At 43.2% G+C, this 25,349-nt stretch overlaps 2 protein-coding genes across 10 annotated transcripts in view; one reads left to right on the top strand and one right to left on the bottom strand.

Moving 5' to 3' along the window:
* GRB2 (growth factor receptor bound protein 2) overlaps positions 1 to 8,615 on the bottom strand; it is a 63,621-nt gene extending 55,006 nt beyond the window's left edge. The window contains exons 1-2 of the mRNA XM_067308245.1: positions 8,571 to 8,615; positions 7,534 to 7,699 (exon numbers count right to left, since the gene is read on the bottom strand). The gene's annotated coding sequence lies outside the window, so the exon portion shown is untranslated. The remainder of the gene's footprint in view (positions 1 to 7,533; positions 7,700 to 8,570) is intronic.
* The window catches only part of TMEM94 (transmembrane protein 94), a 53,269-nt gene continuing 36,111 nt past the window's right edge, over positions 8,192 to 25,349 (top strand). For 5 of the 9 annotated variants that reach the window (XR_010886060.1, XM_067308238.1, XM_067308237.1 and 2 more), the window contains exons 1-2: positions 8,199 to 8,256; positions 16,576 to 16,702. Coding sequence is in view for 8 of the 9 variants with exons in the window: in XM_067308238.1 (XP_067164339.1) it covers positions 16,679 to 16,702 (24 nt within the window). In the remaining variant the exon portion in view is untranslated. Of the gene's footprint in view, positions 8,257 to 16,322; positions 16,339 to 16,575; positions 16,703 to 25,349 lie in introns of those variants that run through there. The other 4 variants (XM_067308239.1, XM_067308242.1, XM_067308243.1 and 1 more) reach the window with 2 other exon arrangements.

Genomic DNA, 25,349 nt, shown 5'->3' with positions numbered 1-25,349 from the left:
GATCCAAGGGTTTATAAAAAGACACTCCTGATAAAGGGGTTGCTGAGATATACTTGCTTTCAGACCAATTAGCATAGAATGTTCCCACAGCTTGCAAACAAGTTAATGGTTTAAAAATATATATAATACTTATTATGCAAATACATAATAGCTCTAGCAAGGGTGAAAAAGGCAGAGTCATTGTCTTGCTAGAGGATCTATTTCAAATGCTTATTGTAGTCTAGGAATAGCTTGAATTTTCTATGGCAGATTGTGGTGATAAATTATAATCCAAGATTAGTTCTGAGCATTATAAGAAGTGGTAAGGGTAAGAAAAAATTGGTGCCTGACATTTCTTTTGGATCATTAAATGACTCAGAGCTGTCTGGGGAAATAAATGTGTGGTTCTTTGCTATGAATAGATCAGAGCAATATTTGTTGAAAACTATCTTTGTGTAAGTAGCCATTTGAGGTTTAAAATTGCTGCTTTGAATACTCATTGATACAATGTTACTGACCAAAGACACTGATGACACGCAGTGTAATGTTTGTAATAGCAGCTATGTTGACACAAGTGTTACTGAAGACAAACCACAGTGATAGTCTTCGCTATATCTTGACACTGTCTTTATTTTATGCTGTATTGATGTCTGTCATTTTGCAATGGAATTTAATTATGGATACAGGGATGATAAACTTCTACATTATTAGGAGTTAGAACTCACTGTATGTCATCAAGGTTAATTTTCTAGTGTTGCTGTGGCAGGTGCATGAATTTAGTGTATGGCTTTTCTTAACATGCTGCTTCTGACAAGCAACTCTAGCAAGTATTATAAAAATACACTGTACGTGTTCCTGATTCTCATCACCTTCTCAGTGCTACTGAATGCACTAAATGTACTTTCTCAGAGCTGACACAAGAAGCTAAATACTAACCAGGATATTCTAGACTTTCTTCTCATTCAAAAGAGTAAAGTAGCAACCTCTCACTCCCACTTGCTGAGAGCATCAACACATGCAACTTCAAAGGTGGTTTTGAAAACTAAGTGTCAAAGCTTAAATTGGAGCCCAGGGGCCTCTGCCTCTAACAGAAGAGCAACTAGGAACTATTGGGAGAGCTATAGAACTTAGAGAAGGTTCATAGAAAATATTTGCTCTAGCTTTGACTCATATCTGCTCTCCCCACTGCCAAACAAGTTAAAAGCTTGTGAACTGACACAGTAATGAAAAAAAAAAAAAAATAGTGTCAGCTCTACATTCTGCACTGTAAGCAAAGTTAGCTACCGCAGAATCTCTCTGGTGATAGTGCAAGATTCAGGAAGAGTCCAGAAAGCTGTCATCTTTCAGGTGGAACACAGGCTGCAACAAGGAAAATCCTGGCTTAGGTGACTATAACAAATCAGTTTTGTTCTCCAAAAAGGGAGATGAGAGCAGATTTTTCCACAAATAATGGTAACATAGTAAAAACTGTTCTTATCTCTATATAATAAAGAGTGGGAACAATCCCTGTCTAGAAGAATATACCTTCTGAACAGAAGCACAAACTACATACATATATCAGTCTAATAAACCTAGATCCTGATAAATATTGCTGGTAACCTTAAATTTTTCTTTACATAAACAGGAGTTGCACAAGTTTTATTTGTGAGCATTTGAACACTGGGATGCAAGCTTCTCAGGTGTAGTGTGCTGCTTTTTGAACACCAGTAGCTTTTCTATAAAATCCACAAGTTAAAAAAGCAACTGGAGTTGAGGCTAACAGGTGTTTTGGGATCAAGCAGTGGTTCCAAATGTTAAGGACAAGAAAAAAGCAAGAGATTTACTGATGGGGCCAAGTGGGTAACACACCAATATTTGTATGTCACCTTCCTTTTAGACTGAAATATCCCAAACCTGAGTAAACAAGCATTTGACTTTTGGGGCTATTTCTCATGAAAAGCAGTTATTTACCTAAAGATATCATGTGGTGACATGAAAAAAGCTTTACATTCCTGTTCTGAAGACAGGAACACCTGGAATACAAAGAAAATGGACAAGGTACAAAATTCCAGTTCTCAGAACAGTATTTTGTCAGTAATGACAAGTCCAAACAAAGTTCAAATACCATCACCTGAACTGACTGATAAATGGACAAAAACTAACCTCTGTCACTAATAGGAAAGCATTAGTGATTACAAACAGGAATGAGTTTGAGGAAAAGATGGCTTCCAACTTTGTTTTTCCTTATACTGCTTGCAATTCAAGGATGTAAAGCATGATAGTTAATGTAAATGATCCTTGATTTTTAGATGTTAATTTGATTCCAAGTTTCAGGATTCAAATTCAAGGTTTCTAATCAGTCAGCAGTAAAAATCCAGTATCTGAGCACTTTAGATACTGTCAGCAAAGATGAAGTAGGATGGGCATAAGTCCCTTGCTCCTGTACTTCTGCCTCTAAGCTCTCTATCAAATAGCTTATAGAAAAGTAAGCTTATTAAAAAGCTGATTTCAGTCTACAGTCGCCCAAGATTTTGGGTTTCCATTTTAGTTAGTTTTTTTCCCAGCTTCCATTGAAAAACTAAAAAAACAAATGTTAAAATAGTTTATCTAACAACTTCTGTCCTATGTTCTACTTGTAGAAAAAGTGCTCCAGATTAGAGTCTTCAGCCTTGCACTCTATGGTTCTCATGTTTTAAACTGCTATTATTTAATGCAATAATTTCCTTATATCTAATTTTAATAAACCTCCATAAGCTTCCTCATTCCAGAGTGGTGTTCGTTTATGAAGGAATGCCTTCCCAGATGCAAGTTAGAAGCAAGCTGCATGAGTAACATACCAGCTGGTAGTTATAGGAATCCAGTATCACATTCCAGCTCCAGCAGAGTGAACTTCCAGCCTTGAGCAAGTCCCTGCTTCATCAGAACTAACATTTCACATGGAGAACACTGTCTTGACAAACTTCTGAAATTTAACCAATTTCTTTGTAAAGATGTGGTTTATGCCTACATTCCACATGTTCTGGCTTGTTTCTTCTGGACTTTGTGCAGCAGAGGCTTTCCTCCTAGAGCCCTCCAAGATGTCTCACTTCATCCTTTCTGCAATCTTCACCTTTATTCCTAATCTCATTCTCAGATGGGAGAATCTGCCATCATGAACTATAAAACAATAAGCTTGCAATTGCCACTTTAAGGAACTTTACATCTGTTGCACTGATTTTCTGAAGGTATCTGGCACAATAATGATAAAATGCATTGCTAATACACATCTTTCTTCTGATGGCATTTAATTTCAAATAATTAGTGGGTCTAAAAGCAAAATCCTGATTTGTTCAACACTTCTGAAGATGAACAAAATTTTACATTTGATTGTTATATTATTGCAGTTCACATGCATAATACTATATGCATATTTGTATATAAGCTTGATGCATGGACCAAAAGAGAACTTCCTCCTGTAGAAAACAATCCCAGCAATCTACTGGGGGAAATGTAGAACGGATGTAGATAACTCCTCAGCATAGCCCTGATCAATCTTCTTGCAAGCTGAAAGTTTAATACCATAAGACAATTCCGGCAGCTGTAGGGGAACCAAGATGCTATATACCTCTGCCTGAGAGGAGCAGAAATAAAGTGGGTGCAGCAAATTGGGGAAGCCAGGAATCTAGGCACAGCAAAGAGGGAATGTTGGAATGGGGCTGCTGAGATTTGTTGCATGATCATCTTGCCCTTTTCTTCTCACATCAACCCACATTAGCCTCAGAGGGAGAATCAAGCCTGGGATTAGCCATAAAAATGCAAAGTTACTCCATTTAATAGTCATTTGAGTCCATCTTGGAGCTGAAGTCACTTTAATCAAGCTTGCCCAATGTAACAAAACAGCATTGAGTATTATTTGCTCTGGGAAGGCACTTGCATACCTAAAGAAAGCCGAGCATATAGGTGCTAGTCTGAGAATCAAGCCACATGCAACAGACCTGTAGATACCACTTTGATAGTAAGACAACTGTACCAATTACCAATTTAAGCATTAAAATGGTCAAAGCTCGACCCTTTGATGGTCCTAAAAAATATTCAGCTGTTAGAGTTCCTTCAAAACTCAAGAACTATTTTCTGGTCTAGATAGAGCATTTCCCCACATGTCTGTATCTGAAACACCACAGGACAGTGCTAAATAGAGCATCAGACAGCAAAACAAAAACCCAGTCCTGTCCAAATGCATTTTCTGTATCTATTCTTTAGAGGGCAGAATAGGGAATGAACTCGACAATAACTTTGCTGTACATTGACGAGTCTCATTTAAATTTGCAGTGTGTTAGCAATAAAGGCAACAGTATCAGAGGGATATAATAGATACATGTATATACAATGTAAATACCATCTATATTCTGTAAGTGGGAAACAGGCATACAGAGCTTGCCCAAAGCCATACAACAAACTAATGCCACAATACTCATCAGCATTAGGAACAGAATCTATAGTTCAACTTCTGAGCCTTCCTATAACCATCAGCCAGCTCTCCCTGTTCAGAAGTCTTCCTAGAGTTCTGCTGTGGCTTTCTCACATACATACTGAAATATTTTCACAACTGTCTGTTGCTGTGAATCCATCCAAGTGCAGTAAATAAGTGTTGGTGCTCGTGACCTAGACAGAACAGCTGATCTGCCAAAACAGCTTCACAATTTTACTCATTACAGATCTGAAGAGCACTTGTGAAGCAGCTTAATCACCATGTGAGACAAACAGGGACTGTTCCAACTTTCATAGACCAGAACACAAAAGTTAGCTTAGCCTCAAAACCAACAAAAAGACACAAAAACATCCATGAGTCTTACAGTGAAGCAGTGAAAATTAGGAAGAAAAAGCAAATTCTCTTCTGTACCACACGTTTCTATGGTCACAAAGACAACGATTGCTGTAAAAATGACTGTAGGGAATGCTGCTTTACCTGGGAACTGTAATAGTCATTGCTGATGTTAATAAATTAAAGAGTAAAATGAGTTGGCTGGGGTCACCCAGAGCTGCTTAAATTCAGAAAGAAATCTGTAAAAAGGAACCAGATCCAACTTTAGTGTGCCGTCTCCCTTTTTCTAGTACAAAAGGGCTTCTGCTTTCTTCCTACTCCCAATTCAGTCATTTGTCATTTTCAGGACAGCTTGGAATTGTCAGTTCAATTACCTTTCAGCTGGGAGAAAAACAAAGCAGATGCTGTTTATTACTAAAAGGCAGAAGCTCTCACTTTTGAGGAATATATCATTTATTTTTATAAGAAGCCATAGAATTATTTGTCTCCCTTACATATTAAGCAATATGCAGGAGCTCGTAAGTAATATCATTCAGCTAAAATGAAATATCTTCCCTTCAGCCTTGGTAGGTGTTGGTCAACTGCTGCTTTTAATATTAAAGACTCAAATAGCTTTTGTATCAATCTTCTCCCTTTAATTCCTCTTATCACTGCACAAATATTAGAAATAGTCATTTCCCAGCATCTGGCATCAAATATACAGGGTGGGAAAAAGGCAAATATACAGCAATTGTCTTCTCTAAACAATACAAGATTTTCCCCACTGATTTAATTCTTTAAAATTTGCCTTACTGTTCAGAATGCTGCTTTCTTCATCACATATTGATTAAAATGCAACTTCAATGCCTTGCAGAAAGCTCAACTAAAAAAAAAAAAAGCAAAGATTTTTTTTGCATACAATACCTGCTGTAAAGTGCTCCTACTTCAAATTCTCATGTCTGCACTACCCGCAGCAGCACACTGATGGGGACTGACTGAAAGGCACATGCAGGGAGGTCAAATAGTTCCTTTGGATCTGTCGGGGACTGCAAGCCATTCAGAGGCGGAAGCTTACTGCAAACTGAGTCACATCTCTGCCCATATGTTGTTGTCCCAAGAGGAGACAGTATATCCCTGCGCTGAAGACATGGTAAGAATGAAATTAAGTATTCTCAGGCTATACACGTGTTTGCAGCGACTGTTTCATTTCTATATGCTCACTTCCTACCAAAATTATAGAGAAGGCCTCTACACAGTGAAACAGTCCCAAGAAGGATAACATTGTGGGAAAAAGGTACTCAAGAGTTTTAATAGCTATTGCGAAGCAAGTGTGGAAAGTGATCTTAATTTGCAGGCAAAATTGACTGATCTGAGCTTTCCATCCTGTAATATTAGGTAAGTAGAAACAGCCAGGAGTAACACTGTCTTGCATACTTTTAGACCATTCATTCACAATACTGTAACATTAAAAAAAAGGATGATAGCTTAATGTAAGTCACAAATAAACCAGAGCATTTCCTTGCAGAACAAGTCTTTATGCTGGAAGTTCTCAAATATGCTAAACTAGTATGATTTATGGTTTTTGAACTGTTTTAAAACATTTTTCTGTTGAGTTTCCCCTTTGTTATCTGGTACTAGAATTCATGGGAGAAGTGCTCTCTAGATGTCTGTCTTATTTCTGAATCTATAGCAACAGTGTCCAAGTCAAGGGAGTTGCTGCTCTTCCCAACATCCCTGTAATATTGTATTGATAAAGTTTTTCACTTAATCTCAACATGCTCTACAAGTATTAGGTCCCTAAATCACTGAGGTGAATAGTTAGATCAGGTTTACCAAGGGGGAAATAAAGACACAAGTCAATTAAGAGCCCAGTCAATTAGCTCCTTTAACTGCAAGTCTCATTGACAGAAATGCTATACACAGCATGCTTGTGAATAAAACCAGATTTTATCAGTGGCTTGTTCGAGACCCACAGGGAATCACTGTCAGAGTCAAAATAATCCAGACTCTGGATCTCTGTTCAAGATGCATCTTTACTCTGACCTTTATTGGAAACTGCCTAATAATTAAGTAGATTTTATTGGGGTTGGGGTGGAACAACCTAAAGGGGAACAAGAGATGCTCACGCAGCACTAAGCACAGCTCATGATCTTACACTGTTAAGACTTCAGTAGCTCATCTATCCTCTTCCCTTTACTTGCACTGTGTCTAAATTACAGCAGAAAATTCCCCAGATCTGCCTTTTTATTTGCTTCTAAGGCACCATGAGCATTTACAGTGTCACTCAAGCATCCTAAGTTCTGTTCCCCCACACCCAATTTTAGGGATTTGTAACTACAAGCTCAGGAAAACTAAAGATTTTGGGGCCTTCATTCTTCATACTAAGATTTAATTACATTCAAGAGAGCTGAAATCAAGCTTGTAGAGCTGCAATCTGTATACACATTCAGTTCAGACACTGGAAGTAGGCTGTCTCAGGACTAGAGTACATTCCTGAAGTACTACATTCTTGTCCAAAACTTCATCTGCAAGGAAAACTATGCAAGACTTAAATTCCTTGTGTTCTATAATTTATTGCTGTAAAATTAAAGATAACTGTCAGGTTGTCATTGGTAATTTAACACAGTAGCGAACATCAGCTTCGCATAGGAAAGTCTCACACGGGAACTGTGGCATCACAACCCAGGATAACACAACCTCCACAGAGAGCTACAGGGGCAGTAGGAGAATCAAGCCCGAGGGACACATCTCTTCAGCTCGGCCTCTCCACCGTAATTCAAACACTGAATGCAAACCTCTAGACAGAGGCAGAGCCACCTCCGCCTCGCACCTCCCATTTCCTTCCCGGGCTCTGCAGCAGCGTAGATGTCTCTCTAGATTACCAGTCGCACACGTTCGCTCCCGCTGTGGCCTGGCTTCCTGTGCCTTCGCCCCACGGCTCCTTTGAGGCCTCCCATCGCTCTGTGGCAAAAGCAGCTTTTCAGAGGGGAAACCTGCAGCGGCCCTGCCACAGGGACACCCCCCCCCCCCCAAAACCAGCACCACCCGGCCATGATCTGCCTCTGCCGCGGCCCTGAGGCCACAAGCCGCGCTCAGTTCCCCCCCCCCCGGGGGGCTGCACCCCCCCCCCAGCGCTGCTCCTCTGAGGGCAGAGGGGACGGTGCCGCCGCCGCGGTGGCCGCGTCCCTCCGGGCCGCCGCAGGGGCAGGGCGGGCTCCCCTCAGGGCGGGCCACCCGCTCAGGCCCTCCTCACAGCCAGCCCCGTCCCGCCGCCGGGGCGGATGCGCGGCTTCGCGCGCCACCCCGGCCTAACCAACCAGCGCGCCGCGTGCGGGCGGCCGCGCGGGGTCCCACCAACCAGACGCCGGCTTGTTGAGGGGGACCCGAAGCGCCGCCCCGGGTCCCCGGGCTGTGACGCGAGTGGGGGGGGTGCCAGTGACCCAGATGGCGGCCCCGGCGGCGCGGGGGGAGGCCCGGCGGGCGAGCGGCTGCCCCGCCGAGACGGCCCGGCGCGGCGGGTGAGTACGGGCCGGGCGGCGGCGCGGGGCGCGGCCAGGCACCGTCCCGCCGCGCGGCGGGGCCCAGGGAGCCCCCCCACCCCGGACCCGCCTCGGCCTGGGGCTGCCCTGCCCGCCGCGGCGGGGGGAGGCCGGAGGCAGGGCTCCCGCGACGCCGTCCCCTCAGGCCGCCCTCCCGCCCCGCCGCCTCGGGAGGGGAGGGGAGAGGAGAGGGGGGGAGAGGCCGCGCACCGGAGGAGCCCCGGCACGGGCCGCCCGTTACGCACACCCGGCCGGGGGCCCTGCTCGCGGCCCGGCTGCCCCGCCGCCGTCACCTCAGCGCGGGGGCGCAGCTGCCCCGGCCGCAGCCCTGCTCCTCGCTCCTCTGCTTGTTCGAGTCAGGCTCCTACACGCCACAGCAACTCCTTCCAGCGGGAAGCTGGACAGGGATTTGCGCCCGGGAGAGAAGCGCCCCCACAGCCACACACAACCCCCCTCCCTCCCCCCAAAACCAAGCCAGGGAAACACGAGGGGACTCAACAGGAGTTTGCATACTGCACTTAGCCGGCTTTCACTAGCTCACTGCTGTCCTTGCAGGTTTCATGCTGTACGTGAAGGTTTCGGGGAAAAATCCCAGATTCCAAATAAAGTGCCTTTAACCCGCTTGCCTATATCTTCTGCAAGCTCAGATGGCAGCCTGGGATAATACGGCCATCTGTTAATACAGCCAGTTGTTTCATGTCGCTTCACTCTTGCTCCTACCTCCTTGCAGTCTTTTGATCAGCAGGCATCTGCAGCACATTCTGTTTTGCCTCAGACTTCCATTTGTTTTGTCTCCAAAAGTTGTGATTTTTGTAGTTCTCAGATTATGCTCTTACTGTTTGTCAGTTGTTTGGATGCTTTCCCCTATCAGGATAATACAAGCCATTTAATGGTAAGGAAAGGCCTAAAAATTCCAGTTAAAAGTCCCATCACATGCAGCACAAGGAGTTTATCTTAGATGACATTATCTACCCAAAAGGTAGCTAAAAACCAAGGGAGAGCCCGCAGACAGGGCAGATAGTATTCTGGTTATGCATTTAAGTCTCAGTCCACACAAAAAGACAGCTCATGCCACAAAAGTTTCTTCCAAGTTAGTCTTATCAGTGTTTAACATTACCAAGATAGCTGCAGATACCAGCCTAATGCACTCACTCATCTTCCTGAGGCAGCTACCAAGTAATACATAATATTTTCACTTTTTTGAGGGAAAGAAGTTATAGCATGCTTTTCAAAAAAAAGAAAAGCTATTTTTCTACTACAGCAATTGTAGTAGAAGTTCATAGTTGAGCATACAGCTCATACACAGTGCAATACAGTTGTGTAGTGTACCACATCTATGAAATACTTCATGTTTCTTCAAAATATGAATTTCTATGTAAACAAAGCATTACACCTTAATATCCACTGTACTCTGTTAAACTAAAGGGCTTGCTCAAGCATTGCAGCAAAGTTTGAATAACCTGGCAAGCACATTAGTTTTGCTTTAAAAAAAAAAAATCTGCTTCATACAGGCATATAAACAGCTAGGCTATGCTGGGTTTGTATAAAATATCTTGTGTTCTGTATAGTAGTGACTTATATTTCTTTGTTCTCTTTTATCTGAGCACATAAAAAACTTTGCATAAACATGCTTCTTAACTGTGGCTTTTTAGGAAACACATCATCAACATTTTTAATTGATGAGAAGATTAAGATATTAGTACTTTTAGCCTAGGCAATAAAACAAATATTACTACTGCAGGTGGAACCAAGAAAACAGACCTTTTTCCTCAGTTTTGTCGCATTACAGGTCAAACTGTTTAAGTCTCTCTAACTTTGAGGACAGCCTTACCTCTGTTACACTCCTATGCAGATTCTGGCCATGGGAAGCCACAGCAAGCACTCCTGAGAACAAGCTGCTCTAAGCAGAAGAACATCCCAAAAGCAGTGGGGGGGTTGGGAGGGCTTAAATACCCCTGGGATGGGTGGGCTTGGCCAGGAGCAGGGCTGGGGCCACGAAGGATTGGCCAAAAGACAAGTCCTTTTGTAGGGTTGTCCAGGAGAGTCCTGCCACCTGGCCTGCAGGGAGCAGAGTTTGCTGTGGGTTGGTTGGGTTTAAACATCTGTGATTATATATGGGACCATTTGTACAGTAAATGGGGCACAGAAGTTGTTCATCACAAAACTTTAATGAAGCTTGTTGTGAGAATGGCAAAATACACAATCTACTGAACTGGTCCCTGCCTTTCCTACATAAGGGCTGTGCTTTGTTTTGAGCGTGTATGAGCTTGATCTCACTAATGGCCTTCAGGTGCTGTGCTTCTTCTGGGGAACTCCCAGAGAACACCATCCCATCAGTGTTGCATTTGTTAAATATCTCCAGATGGCAAACACTGGTATAAGAGTGTTTCTGCCTGCATCAACTGTAAACAATTATGCGTATAGCACCCTTATTTATAAGCTGGAACTAAGAGAAAAAGCTACACTTTTATCTGCGGGCCTATGTAGGTCAGCAAAAATTGATTTGCCGGGAGAACCTATAAATACAATATGGGCTTTTAAAAATTTTTTTGGGGGGGGGGGGGGGTGTTGCCTTTTTGTGTTTTTCTGGCATGTCAGTACTCTTTTAAATTGAGGTAGTTATACAATCCTGGTTACCATAGTTACCAAGTCATGACGATGAATGACATCTGTCACTTCTGCAGTGAGTTTTTCCATACATCTGCTGTAAAATGTTTTAGTTCTCATTTAAAGTATCATCCCACAAAGCAGATGATGTCTCACCACCACTGCAGAAGCTGGGGGGCCCTGATGACATTCAGAATTGGGCCTTTTGTTGCATTTTTCACTTTGAACCAGACTGAATACATGTGGCTGTGGCAGGCTCAGAGGGTTGTGAGAAAGAAACAAGTACCTGAAGCAGAAAAGATAAAGCTATCTTTAATCCACAAGCTCTCTTTTTTTTTTCCCAAGAAAGAAAAATGAGCACAGCAAATAACTTCCCGATTTATTATACTGTAATTTGAAACAGTATTGGCCTCTGTGGCAATAGTAAGATAGATTAAACTAGGCTGATCATTGTTTTGATCATATTTGTCAAATTACTTCTTAACTCACCAGAAAAAAATAAAACAAAAATAAATATGTTCTTTTAATTGTGTTACATCCTGTTTTATCAATCATAATCTTGCAAATAAACCTGTGTTCTGACTGAGGACTGCGTACCTGAGATAGAGACTTGCACACCAAAGTTATTTCTTACTCTCCTTCCTCCCTCCTTGTTGCCCAGCTTCTGTTTTAAGTCACCACTGGCCTTTGGAACAACAGTCTGATGGGCGAGTCCTTTGCTGAAGAAAGCAGGAAGGAGTCAGAGGTTAATTTTCCTGGAAAACTCTCTGCAAATAGGATTTAAATAAAACCTAATTTTACCCCAGAAAGGCATAATTGTCAATTGGAAGCCAAGTTTTAAATTCATCCAAAAGTTAATCCTGTTCCTGATTCAAGGTAGAGTTCTCTTAATTCCTGTCATTTTAGCCAGGGAAGTGAAGTCGCTCCGAAATACGCTACAGATTCTTCACAGCCACGAACAACTGAGGCATTTGACCACTGCTGAGCTGATAATACTTAGCACATACACAACACTAATTCAGAGGATCTCACTTACTTTACAGATACTAATAAATTTACTTCACAGTTTCTCTGTGAAGCAGATACATATATTCCTTTCTATAACAGGAATATTGAGGCAGAGAAAGTATAGCTTGCCCCAAGTTTTGTCAAGTTTGTTTCTTCACAGGCAGATAGCGAAGCCAAGAAGCGTAGCTGCCAGTTCTCTTGCCGTAATTGCTCTGTGCTCTCAATGGGTCCCTAGTCAATCGACAGTGTCGCTTTATGCACCTTTGGAAGCCCATCTATCAGCAAATGTGCCCATGTTGCAAATTATCAGGCAGACGCCAGCTATTCACGAGTAGGAGGACTGTGTGCTTCTGCTGATAGCGAAACAATCAGCTCTGATCGAAGCCATTCTTTGCAAGGCAGCTGCTTTTTTGGTTCTTATCTGTTCCCCTGCGTTTCTATTTTGGGTGACAGATCAGACTTCTGTTCTTGAGGAATTCACTTTTGGCAGCAAGAGCTGTTCAGACTTCCCAACATTTTTTATAGATTCATCTATTTTGGGAATTTTTAGTAAATAACATGAAAGTATCAGTGATGGGCCACTACATGAAAAACGCTATCATTATGTTGATTTTTTTTTCTCCCCAAAGACTTGCAGTTTGTAGTGCTTCTGAAACACAAGTTTTCTTTCCAAGCATCTATAGGTTGTTTAGTTATCTAATCTTTCTCTTTTGCTAGTCATGTTATAAATTTTGTACATTATGCACCATGCTATATAGTTTCTTACTGTATTTCAGCACTGATATCTCATACTGACGTTGTGAGGTTTAGTAAGTTGCGGTGCTTTGAAATTCTTAGGTGGAAGATCGGAAAGCATAGCATTTATTTATTATCTGTACTTTGCATAACACAGTGTTATTCTAAAGATGATTAGGTATATGAATGTTTGAATGGACCCTTGCAAAGCTCTGCTTCTGATGTTCAGAAGGATGTTTCAAACACTTGATAATCACATCAAGATACAGAAGTACTCTTCCCTCAGCACAGTCCTGAGCAGAAGTGAGTTAATTAAGGGTGATAGGAATGGTTTTTTTAACTTGGAAAGATCTGGATTACTGAATGCTGGTTCTAATTGCCTGAGTCGGTATCAGATACACTTGGGGACACAAGCACTGAACTGATACTTTCTTGCAAGTATAAAATAAAAGCATTCTAGCATGCATTGGGAACCTCTCCGTGTGGCTATTGGCTGACTATTGGCCCAGTTTTGCTTACAGGATTTTCAGAAAGTTTGCTTGCTGTCAGTGATATAAGCACTAGATTGAGCTGGTTATTTTATTTAGTGGAACCTGTGTTGATCTCCACTCTGCCTGATGGTTCGGATGTATTTCTCAGTTTGGATGTAGTATGACAAAATCTGAATGCCACATCAGCCAATTCCAAATTTCATTGACTGCTCTAGACATCAATGTACAGCAACCTAAGGAGAATGGAGGGAAAAAGAGGGAAAACTGGGTGCAACCGGAGCCTCTGGTGCCTGGTTAGAGCAACCACAGCTTCAAGCATCTCTCTGTCTGTGGCTTAACACAGCGGGCCCACTAGCTTGTTCCCACCAAGCAATCCCACTTCATTTCTGCCCTGCTGTCTGGCGGAGTTTAATGTGTCGGCGGCGTGAGTGACTTACTGCCCAGGCAGACAGAAGGGAGTTAAAACGGGAGGCTGGAGGAGGCAGATACTCTGGTGTAGGGCAAATGGTAGTGCAGAGCCCCACAGGGTGGGTCCAGAGTGAGGGGTTGCCCTGCTCTTGGGTGGGGGTGATGGAGAGACCCATGTGCCAGTGGTGGGAGTTACAGGGATCCCAGAATAGAGGGGAGTGGAGCACCCGAGGACCTTGGGGGGATGGAGCAGATGAGTGCAGCTGTCTGCAGGTCTGTGCACTGCGCATTGCCTGCAGAATTCATGAACTGCTTCAGCTCCTCATTCGGGGAAACCGTGTTTTCTGATTGTGCACAAGACCTCTGTAATGCTTATGGTGATGTTAATTGGTATGGCATAAATCTTGCAAATATTCTTGCAGACTTTTTATTCTGATAAAATCTGTATTTGGAGGAAAAAAAAAAAAAAGCAGGCATATTACATTTTAGATGGCTCCAGTACCAAACCTAGTGCAGAAATTTAGGAAAGATTGTTTCTCATTGTAGCCAGTCTTGCCTTTTGGCTACAGTTGTCCTAATAATAAGATATCCTAATGTATCTAGGATTAGCTTTGTTTCGAATTTTTGGCTCTTAATAAAAATCCTTTTAAAAGTGTAGTTCTGGTCTGAAAAATGAAACATTCTGCTTGTTTTGTATATCCAGATTGTCACAGGAAAGACTTGGCTTCTTTCTCTGTTTGAAATGTCTATAATCTAACTATTGTTCACACCTTAAATTGGGAATGTGAGAGAAACCGAGCTGCTTATGGGTTTCAGATTAGTATGTTCAGACTTCGGAGAAGCCTTAAGCGTGTGTGATGACGAGGCATCACTGGATGCACCACTTGTTACTTTTGCAAGCTGTTATTGCCTCGTTCATTATAACAGCTTTTGAATTTCTCTTGGTAGGGAATATTCTCTCTTTCCAGCCAATCTTTTGTATGTCTAACACCCTTGGTGTATATACTACTTCATATCACTGAAGGACTGCAGGGTGGTGTTCCTAAACCTGCAAATGTTATGCCTTGAACTTTAAGGAATGGTGTGTTTTGCATTCAAGCTCACATTTCAGTTTGGTGCCTAAAACAGAATGTCGCTCTCTGCATTGCACTGAAGCCTCCTGCCCAGCTGTCTCTGTGCATGACCCCTTCCCTCCAGCCAGAACCACCGCTACAGCTAGTGATACAGTCTCCATGGGATCAGTACATGCAGCTCAGGATGTTTTTTCTTGTTCTGCTTTTGCGACTTTGGCTTCCCAGTTACCCAGTCATGTCACTGATAGTTATGCCTTTAAAGTCTGGATCCAGAGAGAAATTCAGGTGCTTAATTTTTGCATGAGAGCAAGGTGCATAAATCCTTTGCTAGATCTGCAAATAAGTTAAAAGAAGAATTATAGAGTTTTTTTCTAGCCCTTGTTTTGTCAGTGGCCATTTTGTCCTTAAAAATCAACTCCTTCTTGCTTCCCCTTATATAGAAGTGATCCTCAAGTTAAAGGCTCCAAGCTGCTATGTGAAAGCATACAAAGGTGCATGTTCTTCCTTTGTACTCCCAGCCCTCTTTGTCTGCTTTGCTCCAGTAACTTTGTCCGATCCTCTCTCTGCAATTGCTAATTGGCCTGGCAGGGATATGAAGCAACTGAAAATAGCTTCATTCCCTTGGTGTGTGCACGTTGACAAGGGTCACAGAACAGAAAACTAGGGCAGAGTCCAGACTTGTGGCTTATTTTATTGATATGCCAGCCAGACGGCAGCCAGCAAATGGCACTTGCAAGTGCTGGTTGCTGTATTGCAAGTAGTTCTTTGCTAACCAGCGGTCTGAACACTGAATACTTGCTGCTTCCCAGAATGCAGGTGCAGTACTTGCCTGCCGGAGAGGAAATATTTGCATGTAACACTTCAGTGTGAGGCGGCAGTGGTTTTCTCAGTAAGCCCTGGATGCTTTTTGTTTTCCTTGAAATGATGTGGCATGCTTTTGTGGACAGTAGAGCTATAGGTGTGATCACAAGGATGGAAAAATCCTCCTCCTTTGAAGAAGGGAGGGTGGTACAGACTAGGGTAGTAGAGCCCAGCACGCAAAGGCCGGTCCTGTTGTCTCTAGGAAATGTGTGCATTGTTTGGATTGATTTGCAGAACCAGCTACTTCCTTGTTGGTTTGGATTTACCAGAAGTGTGTGTCCAAGCCCTGCGCTTCTGTGTGATTATTAAAAAAGAGAAGCAGGAGTTACTAACCAACTAAAAGACTCTTTTCTAAGACCACTCATAACATAATCTCATAATATCTCAATGATGTGTTTTATTTAAGAGACTATTCTTAAACAAGGCACCCAGATCCTTTGTTTTGGCCAGTGAAGATGTTTTATATAGACGGAAGGAGAGCAAATTTATGCCATATCAGATCAAGGGGGAGTTGAGATGGAAGAACAAGGATGTGAGCTCCAGAGTTGCTTCCTACCTCAGTTCTGTTAAAATGACAGTTTTGCTAAACTAAAATGTCCTAGTCCTCTGGTAATCTGCAGTTGTTCTTTATGCCTTCTGGCCTACTTAATGGTGGTCAGATTCAAGCTCAGCCCAGCAGCAGAGCCTTGTGGAAGATTTGATGTGTTTTTCAGCAAATGGAAGAATCATTACTGCAGGCTCCATTAGAGATTAGCTGGACAAAGCTCCTGGCAGATAAGAATAGTGAGACAAATAGCTGTGGGTGACAGTCTGCGCCAACACCTGGTGGAATCCAGCTCCGTCAGCGTTTTCTGGAGGCTTGCCCAAAAGTGTGTCAGGTCTGTGATAATACTCTTACTCTGAGCTGCAGGGAACTTAATTCATCTACTGCTGACGGTTTGGGGAAAGTTAAACTACTGGGATTAGTTGCTGCACCATAAGAACCGCTTTCTGTTCCCCAGTTCTCCTTCTTTTAAGGGCAAATGCTGTCATGTGAATTTTGTGAATTTTATAGCTTTCTTGTCCTAAAGGGAGAGATATGGGGGAATTGACTGCTTCCCCTTCTATTTCCACAGATGGTGATGTGATAAGTGTAGCCAAGATCATCTCCACCTAGGTGACATTCTCCCCTGAGGAGCAATCCCCTTTTGCTGGACATGCTTACAGAACCACATAGCCATGGACCTGAAGGAGAAGTGTCAGGTAGGTCTCCTGATAAGAGTCATTTCCAACTTAAATTTTGAGTCCTTTTGTTTGTCTTTCATTATTTTGAATCAAGACTGACAATTTGGCGTTACTACTGACAATATGATCCACAGTTAGTACCAAAGTTGGGAGCTCTGTCATCTTCACACTCCTAGGGATGTACTTGCTTGTATCAGTAGATGGGATCTACCACTGGATGGCCCAGAGATGGCAGGATGATTAGTTCCATACTAGTCACCTCATGTTTTCTATCCCATCGATTAACAGCCAATGTGATGATAGCTAGGGATCTTCAAAACACTTAACAGACCTAGTGATCAGTAGGGGAGGAACCCTACCAGGTGCCAGGAAACAATGATGTGATTTCTTTATATTCTCATGAGTTGGCTGTGGATTTTAATGATTGCTTAGTTTTATATTAGGCGATGTTTGGGAAATTAATTTCTACCTGTTGAATTTACACATGGCTTGGCTCGTCAGGGCCCCAAAATTATTGTGCCTGAGAACTGTTTAAATGAGCTGTGTTCATCATGGATAAATGCTCACATTTCAGTTAGCACCCTTTACAGGAAATCACAGTGGAGGTGGGGGGCTGAATGGATCCTAGAAACAGAACTCCCATCCCTAGAATGAGTCCTTTGCAGGCTAGGACTGAGGCACCATCATAGAACAGCATAGGTGAAGTATATGTTGTCATCGTATGCTGTGTCTTTTGAGGATAAAGGTAGGGCTTCACTTCCCTGGACACTTAGCTTGTCCTTGTTTGAGAGGCTGAATTCACAAGAAGATTTTTTTAATAAAATATGGTAATAAAATCCGTTGAGTCCTGTTTTTCTGATGATCAGCATATGTATTTCTTGGGCAATTGTATGTCTTTCCAGGGAATGCTGCAGGATATCATTTCTAGAAAGTGCCAGATAAGTCTGTGTATTGTGTGGAAGAGCAATCTGTCTCTTGCTACCCTGCTGTGCTTTCAGCTTCAAAGAAAAAAAGAGAGAGATCTTCATGAATAGCTGCAATGGGAGCTAGAAAGACTTATCTGCTGTGATTCGCAGGAGACTATTAACCTGATACATGTTACTACTTCCCAAAAGTAAAATCCAGAATGATTGTGATCACTTAGGATCACTAACTGGCTACTTACTTTTCAGGTATATTCAGTAGCCACCTGAGTATTAAATGTATTTGTCACTCAGAAAAGTGAACTGGTACATGCCTTACTCTGGATCCCAGTCAGAAATGGGAGAGGTAGCTTGAGACTAGTGGAGGAGATCCAGCATCAAGAGGTGGTTTTGTTTGTTAGTATGAAGTACCTGTTAGATAATCACCTAGACACAGACCTGCTCTATAATACCAACACAGCAGTGTAAGTGATTTGGGAGGTGCTCAAAGTTTCACATCAGCTGTTGCACTTGCCTGCTAGACTTCTTATTTGCTGGGCCTGCTGTTCTGTACTGTGCCAGACCAGCAAGACTTGGGCTTACTCATGCCTGAGCCTCTCACCACTGGTATGCTCTGAGGACATGTTTGAACTATGTTGTTTTATGTACAATTGCTTTATGACTGTGGAGGTGACATTCCAATGAAGATAATTATCTATTTGTTCTGTTGTTAATAGCATCTTGGCTAAGCTGGTATTGATCATTTTAAGAGATGAAGCAATTATCATTCTGTGCAGAGGTGTGTTCTGAGTAGGATCTGAGAGCTCCAACATAGGCATTGCTGCAGCAGGTTATGGGGAGCTGTGGTATTCTGAAATCCTTGGCTCCTTTCCTGGCTTAACGAAGTTTCATAAAAATGAAAGGAAAAAATCACTGCGCTGTCTTCAGTAGCAATTAAAAAAAACACGCTGATGAGCACTGCTGCATTTTACCACTTACTTTGCTTGGATTCTGAGAAAAGACTACGGTTTCATACTTGTTAGCAGTATATTATTTGATGTTGATTAATGAGCTTGCTCCTAATTTTTTTTCAACACTGCAGAACCGTGTTTCATCGCCTTTAAAGTGGAATCCGTCTTCCTTTCCAAAGTGAAGAACTTGGATGCCTATATGTTGATAAGGGAACAAATTAATCTGCTGTGTAACTTCAGTGATAAATCTGATGTGCTAGGTTTATTTTAAAATGCTAAGAATCAAATGAACCCCAAGTGAAAATAGCAGTCTGAAATCTAGTTGACAGCAATCTCTTTACCCTAGTATCTGTGTGTGATGAAGAGTTAGTGCCTCTGCAACACAAGACATGCTCTGAGCACAACCGCAGCACAGACATCTGTCACTCAGAAGGATAAGAGATTTGTCCTCTGGCTCCAGTCAGCTAATACAGTTCTGTTGTCAGAAATGACTGAGGATCAGGGTTTGTCAGGTGTAACGTAGGCTTCATTCCAATTTTTGCCAGAAACTAGACACTGCAGAGAAAGGCAGAGAGTGTCTCAGAAGCAGTGCCAAAACCCTCTTAAATTAAATGTGCTGGTATCTTGCTCTTTTCCCCTCTTCTTCTGACTTGTTCATTTTCTGTGTATTTTTTGAAATGAACTTAATATTGTGAAAGGTGCCAAAATCTCTGTTCCAAGACCACAAAGCATATACCAAGATAGCTTCACTGATTGCCACAGGACAATGTGAGACTCATGAGTTTGAGTGACCTTAGATGTAGGCTGTATTAGATGTATTTAGATGTATTTAGATGTATTTAGATGTAGGCAACTCCATCTATTAAAAGTTATTGACATAATCTATACCACAATTACCAGCAACAGCTGAGCTGTATTATGCCCATGTAATTAGTGCAGCCTGGATACAGCGCTGTCCCTCATGGCCAGAGCCTGGAAATGTTCTCGTGGGGGCCTGTGCTGTACTCTGCGTAGCTCTAGTGCTGTTGGTCCTCAGCTATCTAGTTCCAGTATGTCTAACGAGCTGCAGTCCTGCCTTTGGACTGAAAACTAGCTAAATCCTCTGCCTCTTCTCATCTTGCCAGTTATCTCTGTTTTTTATTCCCTGCTGTGCAGTTTCTCTAAAACCTCAGCTCTTCTTCCAATGGCTTTTCCACACCAATCCTTCTTCCACAGACTTCTCTCTTCTATGCTGCAGTTTTTGTATGGGTCTCAGCCCCTTCCCTTTGCCTTTGTGCTCTGCCTTTCGCTCCAACCCACGGTTTTATCTTCAGATCTCAAGATTATAGCTCCGCTCTTTCAAATGCACAAATGCACAGCCAGATGCGATTTATGATACCAGCTGATACCAGAAGGAAGTTACACAGCACAAATTATTGCCCTACCCAAAACATTTTAGATGGTGGGATAAACAGGAAGAGGCAATTTGGTCCGTTTCCATTTGCGTTCATTACCAAAGCTGGAGTTCCAGAGCTAGGAGGAAGTCATGTTGGGACCTCTTCACTGCATGAAGCACAAGGGTTGTTCCTAGACTTGCACTGTGACCACCCAGTTGTTCTATTCACAGTCATTTGAGTTTCCAGAAGGTGTTTACGCGGAGCCATGGGAAACAGTTCAGCAAGCACTGAGATAAGAAGGGGTTGATTCACATATGTTGTGTGAGGGTTTGCCCATTCTAACACCATCTCAGTGGTATTGGTCCTTTTTTTCTTACTTTTTTTCCTTGTGTTGAAGCAGGCAGGTAAGTTTATTTTCTTAGTAGGAAAAGAGAAGGGAAGGAAAAATTGTGCCCTTAGGACACCTTGTTCCTCTCTGCAGTTTGAAATTGTTGTCTAGGAAATAAAATGCCCTACAGAAAGATGAAGGAGATCTTTGCTTTTTCTCCCCCTGTTCTCTCACTCTCTGTTTCCCTTTAACTTTGGCTTTAAGAGATCTGTGAAATTACATACCAATGTGTAACTCAGTGCCAGCACAGCGATGAGAAACAGTTCCTTCAGGGGTTGTCTTGGATCTACCCTACTTTGGGGTTATTGTAAATATTGGGAACTCTGATGTCTGCATTTCTGGCTTTAAATGCAGCGTATGGACTGTGCTGATTTAGGCATCTGAATCTCAGGGAAGGAAAGGAAATGAAAAGCTTGGCCAGGGACAGTAGGTGAGTACTGAGACATAGTCTTCAAAACTACAAGTGCTGGCACTGGAAGTCTTTGCAGTGTGTGTCTGTTCCTTTTTATACAGGCTGGGTCCTTGGCAAGCTATTGACATGTTTCTTGACTGGGTCAGTTCTTTACCCCTTTCTATATGGTGTGAAAATAATTATTTTAATGATTGCTTTGCAGAACTGGGAGGCCCCAGACAGAATCAGGACAGCATTGGAGCAGGAGCTGTATAAGAGCCCACTTATAAAGACACTGTGCTTTCCTTTAACAACAAGAGGGAAGCGTTCTCGTAAAAGATGAGAACAAGAGAGAAGGATCATTTCTTCTTCGCCTCCGAGTACCTGTTTATTCCATTTCGTGTCGTTCTGTGCCAGCTCTGCTGAGGCGTTCCCTGTCCGCGCTAATCCTTTACCCTGTCCGTGCCGCTGCCCAGGTGTCAGTGAGCAGGGAGCCCCAGATACGGCACGCGGCTATGAATAATCTGCATGCACCTTCTGTTTTAGCCTGTGTGACTCAGGATGTATGAGTATTTGATGCTGAGAGAGGCTTTTGCTGCTTTCTCCATTAAGAAGAGAAAAGGGAGGGAACACTTCGCGCTGGACCTGTAGCCATCTCAAATCATTTAAATAAGTTTTTTTTTTTTTAATTGAGCTTGAATCCAAAGCTGTGGAGTCATCTGGATGACTCTCCTAGATTTATGTAGGGGGATCAGGAGTCCTGGATCTCTTTGTCTCTATCTAGTCCTTTTTCCTGCTCAGGTTTTCCTTCTCCAGTAGTATATTTTATAGCACTTTGTCCTGTCTAATTTGCCGTCTGCTCTTCCACAGACCCCTGTCTGTCAGCATCATCCCTTGCTGTGCATGCATATGCACCTCTGCAGGCAGGGAACCCAGGGATTCTGGCTGTGTTGGCTCCATCTTATGAATGGATCGTTCTTACAGACAGCTGGTGCTATCTCGTGCAAACTTTCTTCTCTCTTCCCCCCCCCCTTTTTTTTTCTGCTTTCTATCCCTCATCCCTCCCCCTATCTGCCGCCTCCTTGCTGGATCTGCAGCATGACTGGAAACAGGCTGAATTAATCAGCAGACTGGTGCTTCACTCTGCTGCTTCTGTCTCGTTCTCTGCAGCGCTGGGCTCTGCACGGTCTGGCTCGCTCTCCCTCTTTTGCTCTCTCATTTCTGGAGGGCAGCAGCAGTGGAAGTTGCTGTGGAAGTGGTACAGGAATTTAGCCCAGATGCTCTTTAAGCAGGCTGATCTCTGGATCCCCCACCAAGGCAAATGCCGCAAAGTAAGTTTCTCTCCCTTAGCATTTAAATTCAAAATGGCTTTCCTCCTTTCCTTCCCCAGTCTCCATCCTGCCTCATGTGATGGTGCATGAAGGGCTTTGAGGTTCTAGGGAAAGAGGTTATGTCAGGAAACGAAGCAGGGAATGATAATTTTAGCTGGGGAATGTCTTGGTGTTAGAGGAGGTGGGGAAAGAAGCTCTGTATTGAACTGCAGATTTAATTCTAAAATCAAGTGGAGGGGCCAAACATGACTTTAGCTGCTGACTCCTGTTTTGCTGCCTCTCTGCTTCATGTCTCAAGTTTATCTGTTTCTTGTATGTGCTTTGATCTGTAGCTGTTGAACCTCCTTACCCTTTGAAATGTGTCTTACAGTGCACCTTTAGGCTGTGTCATAGTTTTAGTTCCCAAAGTCTTCAGATGAAGAAGTGGCGAATGGGAGGAAATAAATGGGGTGGAGGGAGGATGAAAGATGTGCTCAAGTTCCCTGGATTTCTGAGCATTGCTGGCCTCAGGAGGAGATTAACGTCCTCTGGAGTAAGCTCTGCACTGGCATAAAGCGTTGTACTTTGTGTTGAAGCCAGAATAAATATGGACCCCTAACTGCTTTCTGAACTTGGGGAAATACTGTAACTAGATAAAGTATGGTAATTAAAGCTTGACGATTGCATAGCACAGGTGAGCTTTAAAGCACTGCATAAACACTACCTCATCCTGCCAGCAGCCTGGTGGGGCAGGTAACTATGGTTGGGGATTTGCTGTTGCAAGGAGGACCAAAGAGACAGGCGAGGAGGGTGCAGTTCAAAACCGGGCTGTTACCTGGGGAGCCGGCTCCTCGCTCTGCTGTCGCACTGCCACTAGCTGAGCAAGGAAGAAAGCACCAAGCTTTGCATTAGCCGTGTGCAATGGTTGATCGTGGCTGTTGGCATCTAACACTGTGCTTTAGAGAGGGTGTAAAATTTGAATGTCACTGCCTGGATTAAAATGGACTCTGTTCACACCAAAATGTGGTGCTGATTCAGATGGCTGATTAGTGCTGCTCTGGCCAGGTCTCTCGGAGATCCTGGCTACCGCTGCTGTGTCTCTTTGCAGTGTAAGCCTGCAGGCCCTATTAGTGACGAAGGGCAGGGGGCCTTAATGTCCGCTTCCACGCTGGAGCCCCTGCAGGCACCCCGTTACCAAGCTGTGGGAGCTCTTTTATCCACACACTGGGGGAGGTCTGCGCTGCCTTTCATACCGGGGCTGCAGATGGAGGAAGGAGACAGTTGTTGACTGTCGCTCTGTCCATTAATTTGGGCACTGCTGTGCTGAAGGCTTTACTTGTTTCGTTTGATTTAAGACCACCCACAGCTAAACGGTGGTTGCCAAGCTTGTGTCAGGTGGCATTTAAACCAAGTTTAATAGCTGTGTTGGTTGTGCTTTCTGGTGCCTTTCCTTGCGCGTCCAGTTTTGAAGGCAGTGGTGCCCACAGAGGTGTGATGTGCTGGATGGAGATACTGAATCATGCAGATAGTCATGTGTTTCTTTTTTCTATGCTTTCCAGTAGTGTTCAGGTGGGTTGGTGAATATTATAATCTTCACAACGCCTCCAGTTGGTAGGGAGGTGGAAGTCCCATTAAAGAGGTGAGAAACTAAGGCACAGAGGAGTCTGCAATTTTCCCACTGTCATAGAGGAATCCGTGGCAGAAGTAGAGCAGAATTCGGGTGTCCTGAACAGTTAGTCCAGAGTCTTAACCAAAAGATTATCCTGCTTTATTGAACGCGGAGTGCGAATGTGTGAGGGTGGAGGTTTCACGCAGTCTGGGTCACTGGACCAGCACTGTTGCCAGGAGTCAGGAATCAGACCTCTTTTCAGCAGTAACCAGGTGAGCACCCAGAAAGACAACAGATACGATTGGGTCCAAGGGCGTAGGGAGTAATGGGAAACTTGCCCAGAATGCCCTATCCATTGGCTTTGCCTGCTACGGCTCTATAATTTTGTACAACGAATATGCGATTGCAGGCAGTCTAAGCATTAACTCCACAGCCGTGATAGGACAGAGCTGTAGCATACTGATGTATGATTTGTTTCAGAACAAAAATAAATCCCTTACTAGCACTGGCTTGCAGTAAGAAATGTTGCCCCAAGAAACTGCGTGCTGTGGCGTCTGATGTCTGCCATCCTCTCTGACGGGAACAAAAAAGCTGTGGGTCATATTGTGCCTTATCCTAAGCAAGAATCTGACTTGCAGTACTGAATGCAAATGTATCTGGAGGAGTTACTCCTTCTCATGTGCTTTTGAAACTGTGAATAATGCCTGTATTTCAGGAGGTATGATCCCTGAAATAGATTAATAGCCTGCAAAATATCATTGGCAAATTAAAAACTACCTTCTTGTTCCTGCTAGAGGAATGCAAAATAGTTCTCAGAAAAAGGAAGAGCATTCTGCTGCCCTGTTTCTCTCCTCCAACTGTTTAAATCTCAAAAGCAATTGAATTGAAGTGTTAAGAAGAGGGGGGTCTAGTACGTGCAGCCTGGAACGAAGGAGAAACAATCTGATGGCTGCCTAGTAGGGGCTCTCCATACCTCTGCATCAGATAAGTGGAATTGTAGTCTATGCAAATTAAAGCTTCTAGTGAATCTTCCATTTTCTGTTCCCTTGTTTGCTTAAACAATCTTTTTAAAGGCAGTTGTATTTAATTGCACAGCACTCTTGGTGAAGAGCCCTTACTCTGCAAGAGACTGAATCCGCAGAGGACAGAGGATGTCTACCGCTTTGCTAGACTGAATCTACTTACATGTCTACAGAAGCAGTTGGGAGGGTGAATTTTATAAGGCAAAGTGTGTGTTTGTGCTCCAGTATTGTTTAAAAAATGTTTGGCAAATATGCTACAACAGCACATCTTGTATCAACACATACTGATGCAGCAAATAAATATGCTACTATGGATGTATAATGGTTGTATGAAAATATAAGGGGACTTCAATCTAATATAGTATTTTGTGCCATCTCTCACATGTATACATGCTGAACTCTACTTGTTTGCTCCTCTTGAAGGAGGGAGCAAGGCATCGATCTTTCATCAGTTAGCAGAGGGTGTGAGAATAGCTGATAAACTTTGAAGAAGGTTCTTGAATGGCTCCATGTATGAAAGAGCAGGATGGGAATTTCAGGAGGAGAGATCAGGAGCCAATGGTGATCGTCTGTTAGGATTAAGGTGGGCCACGGGAAGCAGACATGACTGGGTGGTGATGCTCAGGAACAACTCCACATTGTGGGAGGAAAATCGGAAGATAACCACTCTCCCTACCTTTCAGTCTGATAAGGCCC

Source organism: Apteryx mantelli, chromosome 19, assembly GCF_036417845.1.
Source record: "Apteryx mantelli isolate bAptMan1 chromosome 19, bAptMan1.hap1, whole genome shotgun sequence".
In the NCBI taxonomy this organism is placed as follows: domain Eukaryota; kingdom Metazoa; phylum Chordata; class Aves; order Apterygiformes; family Apterygidae; genus Apteryx; species Apteryx mantelli.
The sequence above is the reverse complement of the archived record's forward strand: the minus strand, read 5'-3'. Positions and strand labels throughout refer to the sequence as shown.